The sequence below is a fragment of the Hemitrygon akajei genome, chromosome 1 (genome assembly GCF_048418815.1).
Source record: "Hemitrygon akajei chromosome 1, sHemAka1.3, whole genome shotgun sequence".
In the NCBI taxonomy this organism is placed as follows: domain Eukaryota; kingdom Metazoa; phylum Chordata; class Chondrichthyes; order Myliobatiformes; family Dasyatidae; genus Hemitrygon; species Hemitrygon akajei.
In genome coordinates this window covers 217,071,449-217,096,155 of record NC_133124.1, presented here as the reverse complement: position 1 = coordinate 217,096,155, position 24,707 = coordinate 217,071,449, and the positions used below count along the sequence as shown (strand labels likewise).

General features: G+C 48.7%; 1 protein-coding gene across 2 annotated transcripts in view; it reads left to right on the top strand.

Moving 5' to 3' along the window:
• Positions 1 to 24,707, top strand: part of npc1l1 (NPC1-like 1) — a 198,435-nt gene that overhangs the window by 134,881 nt on the left and 38,847 nt on the right. The window contains exons 2-7 of one of the 2 annotated variants that reach the window (XM_073061132.1): positions 11,196 to 12,727; positions 15,143 to 15,243; positions 17,014 to 17,186; positions 19,610 to 19,738; positions 22,454 to 22,636; positions 23,617 to 23,731. In XM_073061132.1, coding sequence (XP_072917233.1) covers positions 11,196 to 12,727; positions 15,143 to 15,243; positions 17,014 to 17,186; positions 19,610 to 19,738; positions 22,454 to 22,636; positions 23,617 to 23,731 — 2,233 coding nt within the window. Of the gene's footprint in view, positions 1 to 11,192; positions 12,728 to 15,142; positions 15,244 to 17,013; positions 17,187 to 19,609; positions 19,739 to 22,453; positions 22,637 to 23,616; positions 23,732 to 24,707 lie in introns of both variants that reach the window. The other variant, XM_073061124.1, reaches the window with a different exon arrangement.

The following is a 24,707-nucleotide window of genomic DNA, read 5'->3' as shown; positions in this document are numbered from 1 at the left end:
GTGTGGGTCCTGATGGTTGAGGGGTAATAACTGTTCCTGAAGCTGGTGGTGTGGGACCTGATGGTTGAGGCGTAATAGCTTCCTGAACCTGGTGGTGTGGGACCTGATGGTTGAGGGGTAATAACTGTTCCTGAACCTGATGGTGTGGGATCTGATGGTTGAGAGGTAATAACTGTACCTGAAATTGGTGGTGTGGAACCTGATGGTTGAGGGGTAATAACTGTTCCTGAACCTGGTGGTGTGCCACCTGATGGTTGAAGGGTAAGAGCTTCCTAAACCTGATAGAGTGGGACCTGACTGTTGAGGGGTAATAACAGTTCCTACACCTGGTGGTGTGGGACCGGATGGTTGTAGGATAATAACTGTTCCTTGTTACTGAACCCGTTGGTGTGGGTCCTGATGGTTGAGGGATAATAACTTCGTTAACCTGTTGGTGTCGGATCTGATGGTTGAGTGGTAATAAATATTCCTGAACCTGGTGGTTTGGGACCTGATGGTTGAGCGGTAATAACTAATCCTGAATCTGGTGGTTTGGGACCTGATGGTTGCGGGATAATAACTGTTCCTCAACCTGGTGGTGTGGGACCTGATGGGTGAGGGTTACTAACTGTTCCTGAACCTGGTGGTGTGGGACCTGATGGTTGAGGGGTAATAGCTTCCTAATCCTGGTACTGTGGGACCTGATGGTTGAGGGGTAATAACTGTTCCTGAACCTGGTGGTGTGGGACCTGATGGTTGAGGGGTAATAACTATTCCTGAATCTGGTGGTTTGGGACCTGATGGTTGCGGGATAATAACTGTTCCTCAACCTGGTGGTGTGGGACCTGATGGGTGAGGGTTACTAACTGTTCCTGAACCTGGTGGTGTGGGACCTGATGGTTGAGGGGTAATAGCTTCCTAATCCTGGTACTGTGGGACCTGATGGTTGAGGGGTAATAACTGTTCCTGAACCTGGTGGTGTGGGACCTGATGGTTGAGGGGTAATAACTGTTCCTACACCTGGAGGTGTGGGACCTGATGGTTGTGGGGTAATAACTGTTCCTAAACCTGCTGGTGTGGGACCTGATGGTTGAGGGGTAATAAGTGTTCCTGAACCTGGTGGTGTGGGATCTGATGGGTGAGGGTAATAACTGTTCCTGAACCTGGTGGTGTGGGACCTGATGGTTGTAGGATAATAACTGTTGCTTGTTCCTGAACCTGGTGGTGTGGGAACTGATGGTTGAGGGGTAATAACTGTTCCTGAACTTGGTGGTGTGGGACCTGATGGTTGTAGGATAATAACTGTTCCTGAACCTGCTGGTGTGGGACCTGATGGTTGAGGAGTAATAGCTTCCTGAACCTGGTGGTGTGGGACCTGATGGTTGAGGGGTAATAACTGTTCCTGAACCTGATGGTGTGGGATCTGATGGTTGAGAGGTAATAACTGTACCTGAAATTGGTGGTGTGGAACCTGATGGTTGAGGGGCAATAACTGTTGCTTGTTCCTGAACCTGGTGGTGTGGGAACTGATGGTTGAGGGGTAATAACTGTTCCTGAACTTGGTGGTGTGGGACCTGATGGTTGTAGGATAATAACTGTTCCTGAACCTGCTGGTGTGGGACCTGATGGTTGAGAGGTAATAACTGTTCCTGAACATTGTTGTGTGGGACCTGATGGTTGAGGGGTAATAAGTGTTCCTGAACCTGGTGGTGTGGGATCTGATGGTTGATGGGCAATAACTGTTCGTAAACGTGGTGGTGTGGGACCTGATGGTTGTAGGATAATAAGTGTTGCTTGTTCCTGAACCTGGTGGTGTGGGAACTGATAGTTGAGGGGTAATAACTGTTCCTGAACTTGGTGGTGTGGGACCTGATGGTTGTAGGATAATAACTGTTCCTGAACCTGGTGGTGTGGGTCCTGATGGTTGAGGGGTAATAACTGTTCCTGAACCTGATGGTGTGGGATCTGATGGTTGTAGGATAATAACTGTTCCTGAACCTGGTGGTGTGGGTCCTGATGGTTGAGGGGTAATAACTGTTCGTGAACCTGGTGGTGTGGGATCTGATGGCTGAGGGGTAATAAATATTCCTGAACCTGGTGGTTTGGGACCTGATGGTTGAGCGGTAATAACTGTTCCTGAACCTGGTGGTGTGGGTCTGATGGTTGAGAGATAATAGCTTCCTAAACCTGGTAGTGTGGGACCTGATGGTTGAGGGGTAATAACTATTCCTGAATCTGTTGGTTTGGGACCTGATGGTTGGGGGGTAATAACTGTTCCTGAATCTGGTGGTGTGGGAGCTGATGGTTGAGGGGTAATAACTGTTCCTCAACCTGGTGGTGTGGGACCTGATGGCTGAGGGGTAATAACTGTTCCTAAACCTGCTAGTGTGGGATCTGATGGTTGAGGGGTAATAACTGTTCCTAAACGTGGTGGTGGTGTGGGACCTGATGGTTGTAGGATAATAACTGTTGCTTGTTCCTGAACCTGGTGGTGTGGGTCCTGATGGTTGAGGGGTAATAACTGTTCCTGAACTTGGTGGTGTGGGACCTGATGGTTGAGGGGTAATAACTGTTCCTGAACCTGGTGGTGTGGGACCTGATGGTTGAGGGGTAATAACTATTCCTGAATCTGGTGGTTTGGGACCTGATGGTTGCGGGATAATAACTGTTCCTCAACCTGGTGGTGTGGGACCTGATGGGTGAGGGTTACTAACTGTTCCTGAACCTGGTGGTGTGGGACCTGATGGTTGAGGGGTAATAGCTTCCTAATCCTGGTACTGTGGGACCTGATGGTTGAGGGGTAATAACTGTTCCTGAACCTGGTGGTGTGGGACCTGATGGTTGAGGGGTAATAACTGTTCCTACACCTGGAGGTGTGGGACCTGATGGTTGTGGGGTAATAACTGTTCCTAAACCTGCTGGTGTGGGACCTGATGGTTGAGGGGTAATAAGTGTTCCTGAACCTGGTGGTGTGGGATCTGATGGGTGAGGGTAATAACTGTTCCTGAACCTGGTGGTGTGGGACCTGATGGTTGTAGGATAATAACTGTTGCTTGTTCCTGAACCTGGTGGTGTGGGAACTGATGGTTGAGGGGTAATAACTGTTCCTGAACTTGGTGGTGTGGGACCTGATGGTTGTAGGATAATAACTGTTCCTGAACCTGCTGGTGTGGGACCTGATGGTTGAGGAGTAATAGCTTCCTGAACCTGGTGGTGTGGGACCTGATGGTTGAGGGGTAATAACTGTTCCTGAACCTGATGGTGTGGGATCTGATGGTTGAGAGGTAATAACTGTACCTGAAATTGGTGGTGTGGAACCTGATGGTTGAGGGGCAATAACTGTTGCTTGTTCCTGAACCTGGTGGTGTGGGAACTGATGGTTGAGGGGTAATAACTGTTCCTGAACTTGGTGGTGTGGGACCTGATGGTTGTAGGATAATAACTGTTCCTGAACCTGCTGGTGTGGGACCTGATGGTTGAGAGGTAATAACTGTTCCTGAACATTGTTGTGTGGGACCTGATGGTTGAGGGGTAATAAGTGTTCCTGAACCTGGTGGTGTGGGATCTGATGGTTGATGGGCAATAACTGTTCGTAAACGTGGTGGTGTGGGACCTGATGGTTGTAGGATAATAAGTGTTGCTTGTTCCTGAACCTGGTGGTGTGGGAACTGATGGTTGAGGGGTAATAACTGTTCCTGAACTTGGTGGTGTGGGACCTGATGGTTGTAGGATAATAACTGTTCCTGAACCTGGTGGTGTGGGTCCTGATGGTTGAGGGGTAATAACTGTTCCTGAACCTGATGGTGTGGGATCTGATGGTTGTAGGATAATAACTGTTCCTGAACCTGGTGGTGTGGGTCCTGATGGTTGAGGGGTAATAACTGTTCGTGAACCTGGTGGTGTGGGATCTGATGGCTGAGGGGTAATAAATATTCCTGAACCTGGTGGTTTGGGACCTGATGGTTGAGCGGTAATAACTGTTCCTGAACCTGGTGGTGTGGGTCTGATGGTTGAGAGATAATAGCTTCCTAAACCTGGTAGTGTGGGACCTGATGGTTGAGGGGTAATAACTATTCCTGAATCTGTTGGTTTGGGACCTGATGGTTGGGGGGTAATAACTGTTCCTGAATCTGGTGGTGTGGGAGCTGATGGTTGAGGGGTAATAACTGTTCCTCAACCTGGTGGTGTGGGACCTGATGGCTGAGGGGTAATAACTGTTCCTAAACCTGCTAGTGTGGGATCTGATGGTTGAGGGGTAATAACTGTTCCTAAACGTGGTGGTGGTGTGGGACCTGATGGTTGTAGGATAATAACTGTTGCTTGTTCCTGAACCTGGTGGTGTGGGTCCTGATGGTTGAGGGGTAATAACTGTTCCTGAACTTGGTGGTGTGGGACCTGATGGTTGCAGGATAATAACTGTTGCTTGTTCCTGAACCTGGTGGTGTGGGAACTGATGGTTGAGGGGTAATAACTGTTCCTGAACTTGGTGGTGTGGGACCTGATGGTTGTAGGAGAATAACTGTTCCTGAACCTGGTGGTGTGGGTCCTGATGGTTGAGGGGTAATAACTGTTCCTGAAGCTGGTGGTGTGGGACCTGATGGTTGAGGCGTAATAGCTTCCTGAACCTGGTGGTGTGGGACCTGATGGTTGAGGGGTAATAACTGTTCCTGAACCTGATGGTGTGGGATCTGATGGTTGAGAGGTAATAACTGTACCTGAAATTGGTGGTGTGGAACCTGATGGTTGAGGGGTAATAACTGTTCCTGAACCTGGTGGTGTGCCACCTGATGGTTGAGGTGTAATAACTGTTCCTGAACTTGGTGGTGTGGGACCTGATGGTTGTAGGATAATAACTGTTCCTGAACCTGGTGGTGTGGGTCCTGATGGTTGAGGGGTAATAACTGTTCCTGAAGCTGGTGGTGTGGGACCTGATGGTTGAGGCGTAATAGCTTCCTGAACCTGGTGGTGTGGGACCTGATGGTTGAGGGGTAATAACTGTTCCTGAACCTGATGGTGTGGGATCTGATGGTTGAGAGGTAATAACTGTACCTGAAATTGGTGGTGTGGAACCTGATGGTTGAGGGGTAATAACTGTTCCTGAACCTGGTGGTGTGCCACCTGATGGTTGAAGGGTAAGAGCTTCCTAAACCTGATAGAGTGGGACCTGACTGTTGAGGGGTAATAACAGTTCCTACACCTGGTGGTGTGGGACCGGATGGTTGTAGGATAATAACTGTTCCTTGTTACTGAACCCGTTGGTGTGGGTCCTGATGGTTGAGGGATAATAACTTCGTTAACCTGTTGGTGTCGGATCTGATGGTTGAGTGGTAATAAATATTCCTGAACCTGGTGGTTTGGGACCTGATGGTTGAGCGGTAATAACTGTTCCTGAACCTGGTGGTGTGGGACCTGATGGTTGAGGGGTAATAACTATTCCTGAATCTGGTGGTTTGGGACCTGATGGTTGCGGGATAATAACTGTTCCTCAACCTGGTGGTGTGGGACCTGATGGGTGAGGGTTACTAACTGTTCCTGAACCTGGTGGTGTGGGACCTGATGGTTGAGGGGTAATAGCTTCCTAATCCTGGTACTGTGGGACCTGATGGTTGAGGGGTAATAACTGTTCCTGAACCTGGTGGTGTGGGACCTGATGGTTGAGGGGTAATAACTGTTCCTACACCTGGAGGTGTGGGACCTGATGGTTGTGGGGTAATAACTGTTCCTAAACCTGCTGGTGTGGGACCTGATGGTTGAGGGGTAATAAGTGTTCCTGAACCTGGTGGTGTGGGATCTGATGGGTGAGGGTAATAACTGTTCCTGAACCTGGTGGTGTGGGACCTGATGGTTGTAGGATAATAACTGTTGCTTGTTCCTGAACCTGGTGGTGTGGGAACTGATGGTTGAGGGGTAATAACTGTTCCTGAACTTGGTGGTGTGGGACCTGATGGTTGTAGGATAATAACTGTTCCTGAACCTGGTGGTGTGGGTCCTGATGGTTGAGGGGTAATAACTGTTCCAGAAGCTGGTGGTGTGGGACCTGATGGTTGAGGAGTAATAGCTTCCTGAACCTGGTGGTGTGGGACCTGATGGTTGAGGGGTAATAACTGTTCCTGAACCTGATGGTGTGGGATCTGATGGTTGAGAGGTAATAACTGTACCTGAAATTGGTGGTGTGGAACCTGATGGTTGAGGGGCAATAACTGTTGCTTGTTCCTGAACCTGGTGGTGTGGGAACTGATGGTTGAGGGGTAATAACTGTTCCTGAACTTGGTGGTGTGGGACCTGATGGTTGTAGGATAATAACTGTTCCTGAACCTGCTGGTGTGGGACCTGATGGTTGAGAGGTAATAACTGTTCCTGAACATTGTTGTGTGGGACCTGATGGTTGAGGGGTAATAAGTGTTCCTGAACCTGGTGGTGTGGGATCTGATGGTTGATGGGCAATAACTGTTCGTAAACGTGGTGGTGTGGGACCTGATGGTTGTAGGATAATAAGTGTTGCTTGTTCCTGAACCTGGTGGTGTGGGAACTGATGGTTGAGGGGTAATAACTGTTCCTGAACTTGGTGGTGTGGGACCTGATGGTTGTAGGATAATAACTGTTCCTGAACCTGGTGGTGTGGGTCCTGATGGTTGAGGGGTAATAACTGTTCCTGAACTTGATGGTGTGGGATCTGATGGTTGTAGGATAATAACTGTTCCTGAACCTGGTGGTGTGGGTCCTGATGGTTGAGGGGTAATAACTGTTCGTGAACCTGGTGGTGTGGGATCTGATGGCTGAGGGGTAATAAATATTCCTGAACCTGGTGGTTTGGGACCTGATGGTTGAGCGGTAATAACTGTTCCTGAACCTGTTGGTGTGGGTCTGATGGTTGAGAGATAATAGCTTCCTAAACCTGGTAGTGTGGAACCTGATGGTTGAGGGGTAATAACTATTCCTGAATCTGTTGGTTTGGGACCTGATGGTTGGGGGGTAATAACTGTTCCTGAATCTGGTGGTGTGGGAGCTGATGGTTGAGGGGTAATAACTGTTCCTCAACCTGGTGGTGTGGGACCTGATGGTTGAGGGGTAATAACTGTTCCTAAACCTGCTAGTGTGGGATCTGATGGTTGAGGGGTAATAACTGTTCCTAAACGTGGTGGTGGTGTGGGACCTGATGGTTGTAGGATAATAACTGTTGCTTGTTCCTGAACCTTGTGGTGTGGGTCCTGATGGTTGAGGGGTAATAACTGTTCCTGAACTTGGTGGTGTGGGACCTGATGGTTGCAGGATAATAACTGTTGCTTGTTCCTGAACCTGGTGGTGTGGGAACTGATGGTTGAGGGGTAATAACTGTTCCTGAACTTGGTGGTGTGGGACCTGATGGTTGTAGGAGAATAACTGTTCCTGAACCTGGTGGTGTGGGTCCTGATGGTTGAGGGGTAATAACTGTTCCTGAAGCTGGTGGTGTGGGACCTGATGGTTGAGGCGTAATAGCTTCCTGAACCTGGTGGTGTGGGACCTGATGGTTGAGGGGTAATAACTGTTCCTGAACCTGATGGTGTGGGATCTGATGGTTGAGAGGTAATAACTGTACCTGAAATTGGTGGTGTGGAACCTGATGGTTGAGGGGTAATAACTGTTCCTGAACCTGGTGGTGTGCCACCTGATGGTTGAGGGGTAAGAGCTTCCTAAACCTGATAGAGTGGGACCTGACTGTTGAGGGGTAATAACAGTTCCTACACCTGGTGGTGTGGGACCGGATGGTTGTAGGATAATAACTGTTCCTTGTTACTGAACCTGTTGGTGTGGGTCCTGATGGTTGAGGGATAATAACTTCGTTAACCTGTTGGTGTCGGATCTGATGGTTGAGGGGTAATAAATATTCCTGAACCTGGTGGTTTGGGACCTGATGGTTGAGCGGTAATAACTGTTCATGAACCTGGTGGTGTGGGACCTGATGGTTGAGGGGTAATAACTGTTCCTGAACCTGGTGGTGTGGGACCTGATGGTTGCGGGATAATAACTGTTCCTCAACCTGGTGGTGTGGGACCTGATGGGTGAGGGTTACTAACTGTTCCTGAACCTGGTGGTGTGGGACCTGATGGTTGAGGGGTAATAGCTTCCTAATCCTGGTACTGTGGGACCTGATGGTTGAGGGGTAATAACTGTTCCTGAACCTGGTGGTGTGGGTCCTGATGGTTGCAGGATAATAACTGTTCCTGAACCTGGTGGTGTGGGTCCTGATGGTTTGAGGATAATAGCTGTTCCTGAAACTGGTGGTGTGGGACCTGATGGTTGAGGGGTAATAACAGTTCCTGAAGCTGTTGGTGTGGGACCTGATGGTTGAGGGGTAATAACTGTTCCTGAACCTGGTGGTGTGTGACCTGATGGTTGAGGGGTAATAACTGTTCCTGAACCTGTTGGTGTGGGACCTGATGTTTGAGGGGTAATAACTGTTCCTGAATCTGGTGGTGTGGGACCTGATGGTTGAGGGGTAATAACTGTTCCTCAACCTGTAGGTGTGGGACCTGATGGTTGAGGGGCAATAGTTTCCTAAACCTGGTAGTGTGGGACCTGATGGTTGAGGGGTAATACCTGTTCCTGAACCTGGTGGTGTGGGAGCTGATGGTTGTTGGGTAACAACTTTTCCTGAACCTGGTGTTGTGGGACCTGATGGTTGAGGGGTAATAGCTGCCTAAACCTTGTAGTGTGGGACCTGATGGTTTAGGGGTAAGAACTGTTCCTGAACCTGGTGGTGTGGGACTTGATGGTTGATGGGTAATAACTGTTCCTGAACCTTGTGGTGTGGGACCTGATGGTTGAGGGGTAATAACTTCCTGAAGCTGGTGGTGTGGACCTAATGGTTGGGGGGTAATAGCTTCCTAACCGTGGTAGTGTGGGACCTGATGGTTTAGGGGTAATAACTTCCTGAACCTGTTGGTGTGGGACCTGATGGGTGAGGGGTAATAACTGTTCCTCAACCTGGTGGTGTGGGACCTGATGGTTGAGGGGTAATAGCTTCCTAAACCTGGTAGTGTGGGAACTGATGGTTGAGGGGTAATAACTGTTCCTGAACCTGGTGGTGTGGGACGTGATGGTTGAGGGGTAATAACTGTTCCTGAACCTGGTGGCGTGGGACCTGATGGTTGTGGGGTAACAACTGTTCCTGAACCTGGTGGTGTGGGACCTAATGGTTGAGGGGTAATAACTGTTCCTGAACCTTGTGGTGTGGGTCCTGATTGTTGAGGGGTAATAACTGTTCCTGAACCTGGTGGTGTGGGACCTGATGGTTGAGGGGTAATAACTGTTCCTGAACCTGATGGTGTGGGATCTGATGGTTGTAGGATAATAACTGTTGCTGAACCTGGTGGTGTGGGTCCTGATGGTTGAGGGGTAATAACTGTTCGTGAACCTGGTGGTGTGGGATCTGATGGCTGAGGGGTAATAAATATTCCTGAACCTGGTGGTTTGGGACCTGATGGTTGAGCGGTAATAACTGTTCCTGAACCTGGTGGTGTGGGTCTGATGGTTGAGAGATAATAGCTTCCTAAACCTGGTAGTGTGGGACCTGATGGTTGAGGGGTAATAACTATTCCTGAATCTGGTGGTTTGGGACCTGATGGTTGGGGGGTAATAACTGTTCCTGAATCTGGTGGTGTGGGAGCTGATGGTTGAGGGGCAATAGGTTCCTAAACCTGGTAGTGTGGGACCTGATGGTTGAGGGGTAATACCTGTTCCTGAAACTGGTGGTGTGGGAGCTGATGGTTGTTGGGTAACAACTTTTCCTGAACCTGGTGTTGTGGGACCTGATGGTTGAGGGGTAATAGCTGCCTAAACCTTGTAGTGTGGGACCTGATGGTTTAGGGGTAAGAACTGTTCCTGAACCTGGTGGTGTGGGACTTGATGGTTGATGGGTAATAACTGTTCCTGAACCTTGTGGTGTGGGACCTGATGGTTGAGGGGTAATAACTTCCTGAAGCTGGTGGTGTGGACCTAATGGTTGGGGGGTAATAGCTTCCTAACCGTGGTAGTGTGGGACCTGATGGTTTAGGGGTAATAACTTCCTGAACCTGTTGGTGTGGGACCTGATGGGTGAGGGGTAATAACTGTTCCTCAACCTGGTGGTGTGGGACCTGATGGTTGAGGGGTAATAGCTTCCTAAACCTGGTAGTGTGGGAACTGATGGTTGAGGGGTAATAACTGTTCCTGAACCTGGTGGTGTGGGACGTGATGGTTGAGGGGTAATAACTGTTCCTGAACCTGGTGGCGTGGGACCTGATGGTTGTGGGGTAACAACTGTTCCTGAACCTGGTGGTGTGGGACCTAATGGTTGAGGGGTAATAACTGTTCCTGAACCTTGTGGTGTGGGTCCTGATTGTTGAGGGGTAATAACTGTTCCTGAACCTGTTGTTCTGGGATCTGATGGAAGAGGGATAATAAGTGTTCCTGAACCAGGATCGTTGAAGGCTAATAACTGTTCCTGAAGCTGGTGGTGTGGGGCCTGTTGGTTGACGGTTATAACTGTTCCTGAACCTGGTGGTTTGGGACCTGATGGTTGAGGGGTAATAACTGTTCCTGAACCTGGTGGTGTGGGACCTAATGGTTGAGGGGTAATAACTGTTCCTTGTTCCTGAACCTGCTGTTGTGGGTCCTGATGGTTGATGGGTAATAACTGTTCCTGAACCTGGTGATGTATGACCGGATGGTTGAGGGGTAATAACTGTTCCTGAACCTGGTGGTGTGGGACCCAAGGCTCAGGTACCTCTTTGCTAGTGGTAGCAGTGAGAAGAGTGAATGGCTGTATATGGTGGGATGTCTGGGAAGTCACATGAACTTGGCAGGGTGGGCAGGCATTTAATTGTCCTATGATGGTGGTCTGCAGAATGGCCAAAGGTCCAACTGAATCTCACTTTTGTTTGTTATGCTGGCAATGGGCAGGTTCCTGAATTCGGATGGTGGTCACCTAGTGGAGACTGGGCTAATTTTACTGGTAGGTGGAGAACCTGTTGTCAAAGTGTTTCAGCAGGCCAGGCAACATCTATGAAGAGTTTGGGGCAGAAGTCTTGCAGCGAACTGCCCTTGGGTTAAGCCCTGATGAAGGGTCTGGTCCTGGAGTATGGACTGTATTTCCCTCATAGATGCTGCCTGACTTGCTGAATTCCTCCAGCATTATCTATGCTTTGCTCAAGATTTCCATAGTCTCACCTGTCTAAGAGTCTTTTCCTCTCCAGCAGGCCAATGGCAGCACCATCCACCAGGCCGGGTACTGTTCCTTCAGCGAGGACTGCGGCAAGAACCCGGAGGTGAGCAACAACCTTCTCCCGGCCAGGGTGCCCTGTGTGTATAACGGGCCTGCCCTCAACTTGACCGGGAGTCACCTGACCTTGCTGAAGCAGGTCTGCCCGATGCTCTACACCGGGAGCTCCAGCACCCGGGCGTGCTGTAACGTCAAGCAGCTGAAGATGCTGGAGAAGAGCCTGTCCCTCTCCAAGGCGCTGCTGGTCCGCTGCCCGTCGTGCGTGCAGAACTTCATCAACCTTCACTGCCAGAATACCTGCAGCCCTAACCAAAGCCTCCACATCAATGTCACCAGGACCTTCATGGCCAACGAGACGGGGCCGCCGCGCCTGGCGGTGCTCGAGTACCGGTGCTACTACCAGCGGCATTTCGCGGAAGGAACCTTCGAGTCCTGCAAGAACGTGCGGATCCCGGCCACCGGCGGCTACGCCATCTCGCCCATGTGTGGCAAGTACGGCGCGACGCTCTGCACCACCCAGCGCTGGCTCAACTTCCAGGGAGACTCCAGCAACGGGCTGGCCCCCTTCGACATCGACTTCGTGCTGGTGGGCGCCGACGAGGCGGGGCCCGGCGGCGGCTTCGTGCCCTACGGCGGCCACTTCTGGCGGTGCAACGAGTCCACGGCCAGCGACGGCCAGGCGTGCTCCTGCCAAGACTGCCCAGCCTCCTGCCCACCCATCCCGCCCCCGCCGCCGACCCGCGTCCCCTGGGAGATCGGAAGCCTCCCCGGCTCCTTGGTGGTGTGCATCGCCCTCTTCTGCGCGCTGACCGCCCTCTTCGCCCTCTTCCTGACTCTCCGCTGGGCACTGAGGAGCCGGCTGGCGGGCAAGGCTTCCCCGGCGGCCCCGGGCGACAGGGGCTGCGCCTACAAGGTCAGTCAGGTCACCCAAGGGTGGGTGGCCAACGGCTTCAGGCGCTGGGGAACGGCGGTGGCGCGACACCCGCTGCCGGTCATCGGCGCCTCGGTGGTCGCCGTGGCGGTGCTCTCGGCCGGCCTGACCTACATCACGCTGACCACCGACCCGGTGCAGCTCTGGTCGGCGCCCAACAGCCGCGCCCGGCGGGAGAAAGACTTCCACGATGCCAACTTCGGCCCCTTCTTCCGCACCAATCAGATCATCATCACCGTGAGCAACCGCTCGGACTACACCTACGAGTCGGTGCTGTTTGGTAAAAACAAGTTCTCGGGCATCTTCTCCAAGGGCATCCTCTTGGAACTGCTGGACTTCCAGACCAGGCTGCAGAACATCGAGGTGTGGTCCGAAAAGGCCCAGAGGAACGTCAGCCTTAAAGACTTCTGCTACGCCCCGCTCAACCCTTACGCACCGCGCTCCACCGACTGCGCCGTCAACAGCCTCCTCCAGTACTTCCAGAACAACAGGAGCAGGATCAACGCCGTGGCCCAGCAGAGCATAGCCGGCAATACCGGCACCGTGGACTGGCGGGACCATTTCCTCTACTGTGTGAAGTAGGTAACTGGGTCGCCGCTGGCGGGAGAGGCGTCTGGAGAGGAAGTCACAGCTGGGGAATGGGTCACAGCTGGATGGGGAACAGATGGGCAGAGGGTCACAACTGGAGAGAAAGTCACAGCTGGAGTAGGGCGCATCTGGAGAATAAAACAGCTGGATGGGGAACAGATGGGGAGAGGGTCACAACTGGAGCAGGGCACATCTGGAGAGGAAGTCACAGCTGGGGAATGGATCACAGCTGGATGGGGAACAGATGGGCAGAGGGTCACAACTGCAGTAGGGCACAGCTGGGGAATGGATCACAGCTGGATGGGGAACAGATGGGCAGAGGGTCATGGCTGGAAGGGGTTAAAGCTGGAGGGTGTGTCAGAACTGGAGTAGGGCACATCTGGAGAATGAAACACATCTGGATTGGCGGGCAGCTGGTGCATAGGGCACAGCAGGGGAAGGGTATTGCAGTCGATGGGATGCCCAGAAAGTGAGAACGGGACATAGTGGCTTGAGGCGGGGAACATGTGGAGAGTAGGGCTCTCTACCCTTTCCTTGGTCCCCCCTCAAATCAGCTGATGAAAGTGCAAAGGTCAGGCATTTTTCCTGTTCTTTCAAGTCTGGCTCTTGTCAGGAGCTGCCCAGTAAGGCCCCCTTCTGTCTACTCGGCATTTACCCGATTCCCGTTTGGACACCCCTACTATCACTCACCCTCACAGGGTGCAACCTGGACATCGTTCCCCCTTCTTACAGCCTGCAAGTCTGTTCCCATCAATTGCAGACGCATCTGCTGGTGTTAAAACTTCCCTAGGCCGTTTCTGTTCCAAACGCAACCACCCATTCCAACAGGGACTAAACCTTTCATTCCTGGCCTGTTCACGGCCTGGGTGCGGTGTTGGTGTCCGACCCGGTGCTGTGGTAATTCCATTATTACTCTCACGTTTGCCAAGGTACAGTGGGGCAACTTTGTTTGCATGTTATCTATACGGCCTACCTTAAACCGGTGAAGTGGTACAAAGGGGAAAGCCAAAAGAAAATGCAGAATATTGTGGAAATACAAGAGATTCTGTAGATGCTGGAAATCTTGATCAACACAGTTTCTATAGCTAGGGTGCCTAAGACTTTTGCACAGTACTGTAGTAATTTCATGTATTGCATTGTACTGCTGCTGCAAAAGGAAACCAATTTCATGACATGTGAGTGACGATAAACCTGATTCTGATATGAGTCTCTATTGTGGACTGAGAGTGGGAAGGGGAACAGGGAGGGAGGAATCATGGTTGGGAAAAGGGGAGGGGAGACGGGAGGGAGTGGGAAGCACCAGGGAGACATTCTATAGTGATCAATAAACCAATTGTTTGGAACCAGATGACCTTGCCTGGTGACTCAGGGCTGGGTGTGGCTGCACCCACGCTAATCCCCACCTCTGGCACTCCTTCTCTGCCACCTGCCCCACACCCCTCCCGCGGCACTCCACCCTTGCTTTTCCCAATACCCTTTACTCCCGCCAGATTTACAAACTCACTTTCTGCTCCATATTGACAGGTACAGTACCGTGCAAAAGTCACAGGCACCCTACATATATATACAGTATGTGCCCAAGACTTTCGCACAGTACTGTATAAAATGCTGGAGGAACTCAGCAGGTCAGGCAGCATCCATAGAGAGGAGTGAACAGTGGCATTCTGCACCAAAGCATCCTGATGAAGGGTCTTGGCCTGAAATGAGCCCTGTCCATTTCCCTCCTTAGATGCTGCCTGACCTGCTGAGTTCCTCCAGCATTTTGCAGTTGGTACAGAATATAGTGTTAGATTTGCAGTTCACATCTTGCTCCGCCTTTGTTAATAACTTTACTCACCTCAACCCCGAACTGATTCCACAAATTATAGACTCACATTCAGATCATGTTCTCAATATCATCTATTCAGTCATTATTTATCCATTTTGTATTTGCATATTTGTCTAATTTTGCACTTTGCCAGTCATTGATTCTGTTGTACTTCTTTGTTCTACTGTGAATGCCCGTAATAGAATGAATCTCAGGGTAGTATGTAGTGACATACACTTACAGTATTTTGATAATAAATTTACTTTGAGCTTTGAAATCTCAGCTGCTTACTTCACTTCCAATCCCCACCCACCCATAGTTGGACTTCATTCCCCTCCATAGATGCTACCTGACCTGCTGGGTTCCTCCAGCACTTTCTGTTGCTTTGCTCAAGATTTCCAGCACCTGCACGATTTCTAGTGTCTCTATATTCTGTTTTCTTTTTTTAGCTGCTACTTTGAGGTGCTTGCGTATGGCGTGATCTGTCAGGATGGCAAGCAAACGAAAGCTTTTGACTGTACATGTGACCACACTGAGAGGTACCGATTCTCTTTTGGCTCCCTGGCTGCTGTGAGTGAGAATGTCTTTCTTTCCGCAGCTCCCCTCTGTCATTCAAGGACAATACCGAGATGGGAATGAGCTGCATAGCTGATTATGGTGCACCCGTCTTTCCATTCTTGGCTGTTGGTGGATACTCAGGTAAGATTTTCAATGGTCTCTTTTGCCTTGGGTTCAGTCAGCATGAAAGCAGGCCCTTTAGCCCATCAAACCCGTGCTGACCATTAAACACCAGTTTCATGAGACGATGAGGCAGGGTACGGGGAGAACTCAGGAGAATGGGGAAGAGGGGAGTAATAAATAAACCGTGATGGAATGACGGAACAGACACGAGGGGCTGAATGGCCTAATTCTGCTTCTGCTGTCTCTTGGTCTTACTATCTAATCTGTCCCTCAATTACTTCAAATCTCTGTGCTTCAATTTGTGATACTCTGCTAAGGGAAATGGGTACCTCTGTCTCAGCCCCACATTACTTTATTCACCCCAGTTAAGACCCCACTAAACTTCCTCTCCAAAGCTGACATCGAGCCTTCTTTGGAGGTTCTCTGTAAACCCGTGAGCTCTACACAGGCCGCAGGTATATGGGTCCTATTGCCCCTTTGCAGGTCCTGACTACAGGTAGTCCACAATTCCCACCTGGAAACATACCCCTGTTACTTCAGCATTGCAGAGTCGGAGCCAAGGATTCCCTCCCTGGTAGCAGTGTTTCAGCATTTTCATTACAGCGGCTGAACGTGGCCTTCGCGAGAACAGCCAGAGCAAGCCTCGCCAGTGACGCCATATCGCATTAATGAATTACAAAAAATGATCAATATGTTCAGGAAACTTGTAGTTCTGTGGGGGGAAAAAATAGCTGAGGAATGTGGAGAGGAGAGGGGACTAGTTGGAAATGAGAAATGGATACCAGGATCTAATAAAACCATAAAACACAGGAGCAGAATTAGGCAAACACGAGGAAATCTGCAGATGCTGGAAATTCAAGCACCACACACAAAATGCTGGTGGAACACAGCAGGCCAGGCAGCATCTATAGGGAGAAGTACAGTCAACATTTCGGGCCGAGACCCATCGTCAGGACTAACTGAGAGGAGAGATAGTAGTATATTTTATCTTTTCTTTCGGTTAGTCCTGACAAAGGGTCTCGGCCCAAAACGTCGACTGTGCTTCTTCCTATAGATGCTGCCTGGCCTGCTGCGTTCCACCAGCATTTTGTGCGTGTAGCAGAGTTAGGCAATTAGTCAGTCTGTCACGGCTGATTTATCGTTCCCTCGGTCCCATCCTCCTGCCTCCTCCCCATACAGCGCCACGGTGGCGTAGCGGTTAGCGCTATGCTATTGGAGCATGGAGTGTCAGAGTTCAGAGTTCAATGCCTGCGCTGTCCCTGTGATCGTGTGGGTTTCCTCCGAGTGTTCCAGTTTCCTCCCACAGTCCAAAGACCGGTTAGTAGGTTAATTGGCCATTGTAAATTTTCCTGTGATTAGGCTAGTGGGTTGCTAGGTGTGGCTCATTGGGCCGGAGGGCCGGTTTGGTGGTGTTTCTCTAAATATATAAATAAACAACCTTTGTCACCCTGACTAATCAAAAACCTATCACCCTCTGCTTTAAATATACCCAATGGGTTGGCCACAGCCGTCTGTGGCAATGATTTCCACAGGTTCACCACCAAGAAATTGTTCCTCAACCTTATTAAAGCTACTCCCCAGAATAATGGGTTTACTTCCTGGGTTCATTCCCACTCAGAAACCGCCCTTCCGCTGATTTAACAAAGCCTGGAAGATCCTGGGGGATTTTGCTCAGATTACCTGGCAAGTAACTTCCCGTTCAGGTTATCCCCTCGAAACGTTCAGCCTCTGGCATCTGGGACAGCGTTAAGGTCACTCTACTTTAACCTTTGCTTTGTTGTCTAACAGGTGAAGATTTCTCCCAAGCCCAAGCACTCATCATGACATTCTCTCTAAACAGCTACAGTCGCGACGATCCCAGATTCGAATTTGCATTGCTCTGGGAGAAAGAATACTTAAAAATTCTACAACAGTACAAGCAGAACAAATCCATTAGTTTCAACTTTGTCTACATGTCAGAGGTATGGTGTCTCCAAAGTCTCAACCCTGTCAAATTCTTTTAAGTTCAAGTTTATTGTCATTTAACCCTACACATGTATACAGCTAAACGAAACTAAGTTCCTTGGGAGCCAAGGTGTGACCCACTATACGAGCACAACAACTTTACTCTCAACACGGACAAGACTGAAGAGATGATTGTGGACTTTAGGAAAGTACAGGCTGACCACTCCCCACTGCATATCACCAGGTTCTCCGTAGAGAGAGTCAGGAGCACCAGGTTTCTTGGACTGATCTCACCTGGTCCCTCAACACCACCTCTGTAGTCAGGAGGTACAACATACAGCACATAAAATAGTATTAACATGAATGAATGATCTTTATTGTCATTATACATAGGTACAATGAAACTCTGTTTGGCTTCCTCTCAGGAAATCAAACAAAGCATTAGATAAAAACAAGACCATAATAGAAAAACAGTATTAAATAGATAAGTAGCAGAAAATAAGTTACAGCAGCACCAGAATGTCACAGTAATGCACAAAGTGCCGTTAGTGCGAGTATTTGAGTCCTTGTGTGTGCTCACAGTTTCAGTCATTGTTCTGTGGGAGTGGTGTGATGGAGGCCACAGCTCTGTGGTAGAAGCTGTTCCTCCGTCTATTTGTTCTGGCTTTTAGTGTCCTGAACCTTTTGCTGGACGGCAGCAGGTCAGACAGGGAGTGGCCGGGCTGTGTGGTGTCTCTGGTTATGCTGATTGCATTATACATTATACTTTAATACATTATAACATAATACATTAACAGATAAAAAAAAGTATTCTGTAGATGTTTTCTCTAACACCGGAGGCTGAGGGGAGATCTGGTAGAGGTTTATAAGATAATGAGAGGCATGGATAGAGTAGATGGAGTATCTGTTTCCCAGGGTTGAAATGTCTAAAACCTGGGCGGATGCTTTGAAAGAAAGAAGGGGGTAGGTTCAAGGGGGATGTGAGGGGTATGTTTTTTACTCACAGAGTGATGGATGCCTGGAATGCGCTGCCTGGTATGGTGGAAGAGGCAAACACATTAGAGGCTTTTAAGAGATGTTTAGATAGGCACATGGATGTGAGGAAGATGGAGGGATATGGACATGGTGTAGGTAGGAGGAAATAGTGTTGGGGTCTTTTTGATTTGCTTTTTAGCTGGTTCAGCACAGCATTGTGGGCTGAATGGCCTGTTCCTGTGCTGTACGCTTCTATGTTCTCTGTACAATTTGACACAAAGCATATATACAACATATACCGGTAGTTATATGCGGTAATTGAGTCCCGGTAAAGTCACTCAGAGACCGTATCAGTACAAACTCTTTATTCAAAGCACCCGGGGCTGACTGTTAGTCACTCAAACAGGCACAGACTGTCTGTGATTGTTCCTGCCCGATCCACCAACTAACTCACAATTCCCCTTACAGAAGAGAGATAGTGTTCAGATACCCCTTCACATACCAAGCTGGAGTCAGACTTAATCTATTGCTTGACTGTAACGAGAGACAAATTACAGAATAGGTATAATAGACAGAACATACACAGAACAGGCTGGTCTTATCTCTGTGCATGTCTGCACAAAGAAACAAAGACCTTGAAACACTGTCTAACTCCCAGAAGAAATATGGCTCAGCATGGCTTAGCACATCTGTTGATCATCAGCAGTTTCTTTCAGAAGAAAAGGCTGCTATTGTTTAACTAATGTGTTAAGCCTTTTACATACTTTATCAGAACCTCTTGACCATGTCCCTATGCATTGAGTTGCTGCCACATGATAGGCTGATTTGATATTTGCATTAACGAGCAGGTGTACAGATGTACCTAATAATGTGGCCAGTATAACACTCTCTTCACTTACTCTGCGGACGCATTGACCGTCCTGAGGTGACGCTCCTCTGTAAGACCTGAATAGAAGTGTGGTTTGGGCTTATTTGCTTTAAAAGTAGTGGATACGGCCCGGTCCAACACGGGTAAAGCACGCTCACATGAAATGTTGTTGCAGGAAAGCAGCATCCATCATCAGGGACCCCCACCGCCCGGGACTCAGGGATAGTTATCACCTCTCAACCATCTGGCCCTTAGACCAAAGGGGATAACTTCATTTGCCCCATCTTTGAAATGTTCCCATAACCTACGGACTCACGTTCAAGGCCGCTTCATCTCATGTTCTTGATATTGATTGTTTGCTTGCTTGTTTGTTTTTGTTTATTTATTTATTATTTCTTTTTGTATTTGCATGGTTTGTTGTCTCTAGTATGCAGGTTGAACGCTCAAGTTGGTGCGGACTTCCACTCATTTCTGTTATGGTTATTATTCCATAGATTCGTTGAGTGTGCCCACAAGAAACGGAATCTCAGGGTTGTATATGATGATATATATGTACCTTGATAATAACTTTGAACTTTGTTTCCTCTTGTGTTGTAGCGCTCCCTGGAAGATGAGATCAACAGAACCACGGCACAAGATATTCCTATTTTTGCCATCAGTTACCTGGTTATATTTATTTACATTGCCTTGGCCCTTGGGGAGTATTCCAGCTGGAAGACTATTATGGTACGTAACTTGCTACTACACTTGTTCGATCACATTTTTCACTGAACCTCTCTGAAAGTTTAGTTTAAGTGGGTGGCCAGGTGGAGATACATCTCTATGAAAGGAGGTGAAAGGTGCTCCTTCCCTCCACTAGCCTGCAGGTCACCCTTGGGCAAGGTGTAGCACCTGCTTAGCCCCCCCGATCAGGGTCACGTGAAGCCATGGGAGCAGGTGGTGGATGGTCGTACGAGCAGCCGGTGCAGATCACAAGTCCTGGTTATGCGACCACTGACACCAGGCAGACAGTCTCTGAAGTGTATTGATAATGGCTGGGGTCACCCGTCTTGTAAAGACACTGGCCAGAAGAAGGCAATAGAAAACCAGTTATGTAGAAAAATTTAGCAAGACAATCACGGTCATGGAAAGACCATGATCGCCCACTTCATACGACATGGTGCATAATGATGATATCATATGATATGGCACATAATGATGATGCCATGTGACAGCACATAATGAACGGACAACTGGAACATTACAGCACTGTACAGGCCCTCAGCCCATGATGTTGTGCCAGTCAATAAACCTGTATGCTAAAATCAATCTAACCCTTCCCTCATACGTAGTCCCCATGTGCCTGTCATCCATGTGCTTATCTAAGATTCATAAATGCTCGATTATACCCACCTTTACCACCCTCCATTTTTAAGAACATAGAAGCACCAGAACAGCTAAAAAGCAAACCAAAAACACTAATCCCTCTTACCTACACAATGTCCAGAACCCTCCATCTTCCTCACATCCATGTACCTATCTAAGAGCTTCTCCCCTATCATAACTACCTCTACCACCACCCCTAGTTCCATGCACCCACTACGCCGTGTGTAAATAAATAAATAAAACTGACAACCCGCCCCCCCATTGATTGGATCCTGAGTGGCTTTGAGAGGGTGGATGTGGGGTGAATGTTATGAGAGAATCGGGGACTAGAGGTCACTGATTGAAAAGAGATGGTGTACTATTCAACACAAAGAAGGCAGGGACACATCCATCATCAGGGAACCCATCCACCCAGATCATGCTCTCTTCTTGCTGCTGCCATCAAGGTGGAGGTACAGGAGCCTCAGGACTAACACCCCCAGGTTCAGGAACAGTTATTATCCCTCAACTATCAGCCTCCTGAACCAAAGGGGATAACTTCACTTGCCCCATCATTGAAATGCTCCTATAACATAAGGACTCACTTTCAAGATCGCTTCACCTCATGTTCTCAATATTTATTGCTTATTTATTTATTATTATTATTATTATTTCCTTTTTGTATTTGCTGAGTGTTGCCTTTTGCACTCTGGTTGAAGGCCCACGCTGGGTGGTCTTTCATTGATTCTGTTATGGTTATTATTCTATAAATTTATTGAGTATACCTGCAAGAAAATGGATCTCAGGGTTGTATATGGTGACATATATGTACATTGTAATAAATTTATGTTGAACTTTGAAACATTTTATAGAGAACTACAGCACAGAAGCAGGCCCTTTGGCCCATCTAGTCCATGCCAAACTATCAATCTGCCTGCTCCCATCGACCTGCACCTGGACCATAGCCCTCCATAGCTCTACCATCCATGTACTTATCCAAAACTTCCCTTAAATGTTCAAATCAAACCCCCATCCACCACTTCCACTGGCAGCTTGTTCCACATTCTCACCACCCTCTGAGTGAAGAAGTTCCCCCTCATGTTCCCTTTAAACATTTCCCCTTTCACCCTTAATCCACGTCTGTACTTGTCTCAGCCAGCCTCAGTGAAAAAAGCTTGCTTGCGTTTACCCTATCTATACCTCTATCAAGTCTCCCCTCAATTCTCCTGTGCACCATTTCCCTATCACTCAGGCTCCCAAGTCCTGGTAACATCCTTGTCGGAGAGGATATCCTTGTTTGCATCCCAGATCTCCGGAATCAGAGTCAGGTTTATCACTGACATATGTTGTGAATTTTGTTAATTTGCAGAGCAGTGCAAATGATATACTGCAATAAGAAACATGTATCTGAAAATTAAATTAATAGTGAAAAAAGAGAACAAAAAATAGTGGTGTTCCCGGGTTCATTGTCCGTTCAGAAATCTGATGGCTGTTGGCAAGAAGCTGTTCCTGAATCGTTGAGTGTGTGTCTTCAGGCTTCTGTACCTCCTCCCTGACGGTAGCAATGAGAGCAAGGCATGACCTGGGTGCTGGGGATCCTTAATGATGGATGCCACCTTTTCTTGAGGCATCACTCTTTGAAGATGTCCTGGATGCTGGAGAGGCTGGTGCCCATGATGGAGCTGACTGAGTTTACAACTTTCTGCAGCCTTTTCCGGTCCTGAGCAGTAGCGCCCCCTCCCCCCTCCACTGCCCATACCAGACAGTGATGCAACCAGTTAGAATGCTCTCCACGGTACATCTATAGGAATTTGCAAGGGTCTTTGGTGGCATACCAAATCTCCTCAAACTCCTAATGAAATATGGCCACTGTTGTGCCTTCTTTGTAACTGCATCGAATTGTTGGGACCCGAATAGATCCTCGGAGATATTGACACCCAGGAACTTGAAATTGTTCCCTCTTTCCACTTCTGATCCCTCGACAAGGACTGGTGTGTGTTGTGAACAGATGTGACAATGTAGTAAAAGAAGGACCAATGAAAGATATGAAAAAGTACTGACTTGATTTTTTTTTTTCCGGACTCTCTTTACCCACAGATCGACTCAAAGATTACGCTCGGGTTGGGCGGAATTCTTGTGGTGTTGGGAGCTGTCCTCTCGTCCATGGGCTTTTACGCTTATATTGGAGTTCCCTCCTCCCTCATCGTTCTGGAAGTGGTTCCCTTTCTAGTGCTTGCTGTGGGTGCAGACAATATATTCATCCTCGTTCTCCATTATCAGGTCAGCTACGGTTTCAGATTCAGATTCGCATGTATATTGAAACATACAGTGAAATGTGTTAACAACCAGCACAGGTAAGGGTGTGCTGGAGGCAGCCCGCGAGTGTTGCCACGCATTGCGTTGGCAGCGTAGTGTGTCCACCTTGTTCAGTGGCAATCAGGTTGATTGTTGCTGTCCTACGCGATGTGAAATTTATTGTCTTGCCGCAGCGGAACAGTGCAAAGACATCAAATCGTAAACATGAGAGGATCTGCAGATGTAGGAAATCCAAAGAAACACACACACACAAAGTGCTGGAGGGACTCAGCAGGTCAGGCAGCATCTATGGAGAGGAATAAACAGTTGATGTTTTGGGCTGAGCCCCTTCTTCAAGACTGGAAAGGGTAGAATGCCAGAATAAAAAGGTGCGGAGAGGGGATGGAGGACGGCTAGAAGGTAAAGGACTGGGGAGGAAGGAATCTGATAGGAGAGGAGAGTGGACCACAGAAGAAAGGAATGAGGAAGGGACCCAGATGGAAAGCGATAGGCAGGTGAGAAGTGGTAAAGGGAATAGAAGAGGAGGAAAGAAAAGATTTTTACTGGAAGGAACAATCGCTATTCATAACTTCAGATTGGAGGCTACCAGACAGAGTATTAGACGTTGCTCCTCCACCCAGAGGGTGCCTTCATCTTCACACAAGAGCAGGCCATGGACCGACATGTTGGAATGGGAATGGGAATAGGGATTAAAATGTTCAGCCACCAGGAAGTTCCACTTTTGGCAGATAGAGTGGAGGTGCTCAACGAAGCCATCAAATTACTGTAAGTGAAAGGAATAAGCAGTGTAAATGGACGGTGGTGTCATACGTACATGGGCCTTTGAGAATTCTGATGGGGAAGGAGCTCTTCCTGAATTGTTGAGGGGGAGTCTCCTGCTTGGGGCCTTGTTCTGGGCACCTTGCCGCTGACAGGGTGCTTACTGACTGTGACCTTCTCTTCAGAGGGACGAGAGGAGAGCAGAGGAATGTCGGGAGGAACAGATCGGCCGTGTGCTGAGCGAAGTGGCTCCCAGCATGCTTCTCTGCAGCTTCTCCGAGTCCATCTGCTTCTTCCTTGGTAAGAGTTGCATTTTGTTTTGCTTCTTCGCCGAACAATGCTCAGACGTTGTGAGGTTAGAATTTCCCCCAGGAGATCCTCCTGCAGCAATAAAGGCCAAAGCACAGACCAGTCCAAGTTAAAGATGTTTATTGCCACGTGTGTCCTGGACAACAAAATGATTGTACTCTGGATCCCATGCAGCATAAAAAAACACAATAAGCATGTGAGGGCAGGATTGGCCATGGATATTGCATCCTAGCTGTCATATACACAAACCTGGGCAGCAGGATATAGACAGCGAGCTGGTTGCCCACATCGCAAGCTCCCCCTCTCGACACATCTGATGAATCCAAAGGAATAGTGGAGACCGATACAGTTTGGTACTAGCGGTGTCATGGAAGTTGGCAGTTAGCGTTGAACTCAATGTACGACTGCCTTAGGGACTCCATCTCCAGATTTTCTCTCAGGGTTTACTCCCGAAGCCTTCCCCATGAGTGGGTATGGCCACAAGGCAGCAGAGGTTTGAGATCAGAGTTTTCCTTCTCCTAGATGAGCTGCCAACCATGGCTGATGAGCCCAACCTGCTCGAAGCAACTGATTTTAAGGCGGCCCTTTGCCCCTTCTCCTGTCAGTAGAAACAGTTCCTCCAGGCTTAGTAGCTAAGCCACACGTGAAGGCCAGGAGCTGGACTTGGTTGTCAGAGGCTATTTTGACATGTACGCTATTGGGACCATTTAATAGGTAGTGGGAGCTTGTCCCCATTACCACCCCCAGCTATAACAACCTTAAGGAACCATAATAAGCATAAATAACACAATAAATACAAATCTAAATGCAGTTCTATAAACATAATGTAGAAGTGACTGAGTGTGGTGCTATAAACGTAAGATTAGCTTATACACATATGTATGTTGTGTGGCAGGGTGAGAATGAAAGGGTTAATATATGAGGAGACTTCATTGTCTCTGGCCTGTACACAATGGAGTTTAGAAGG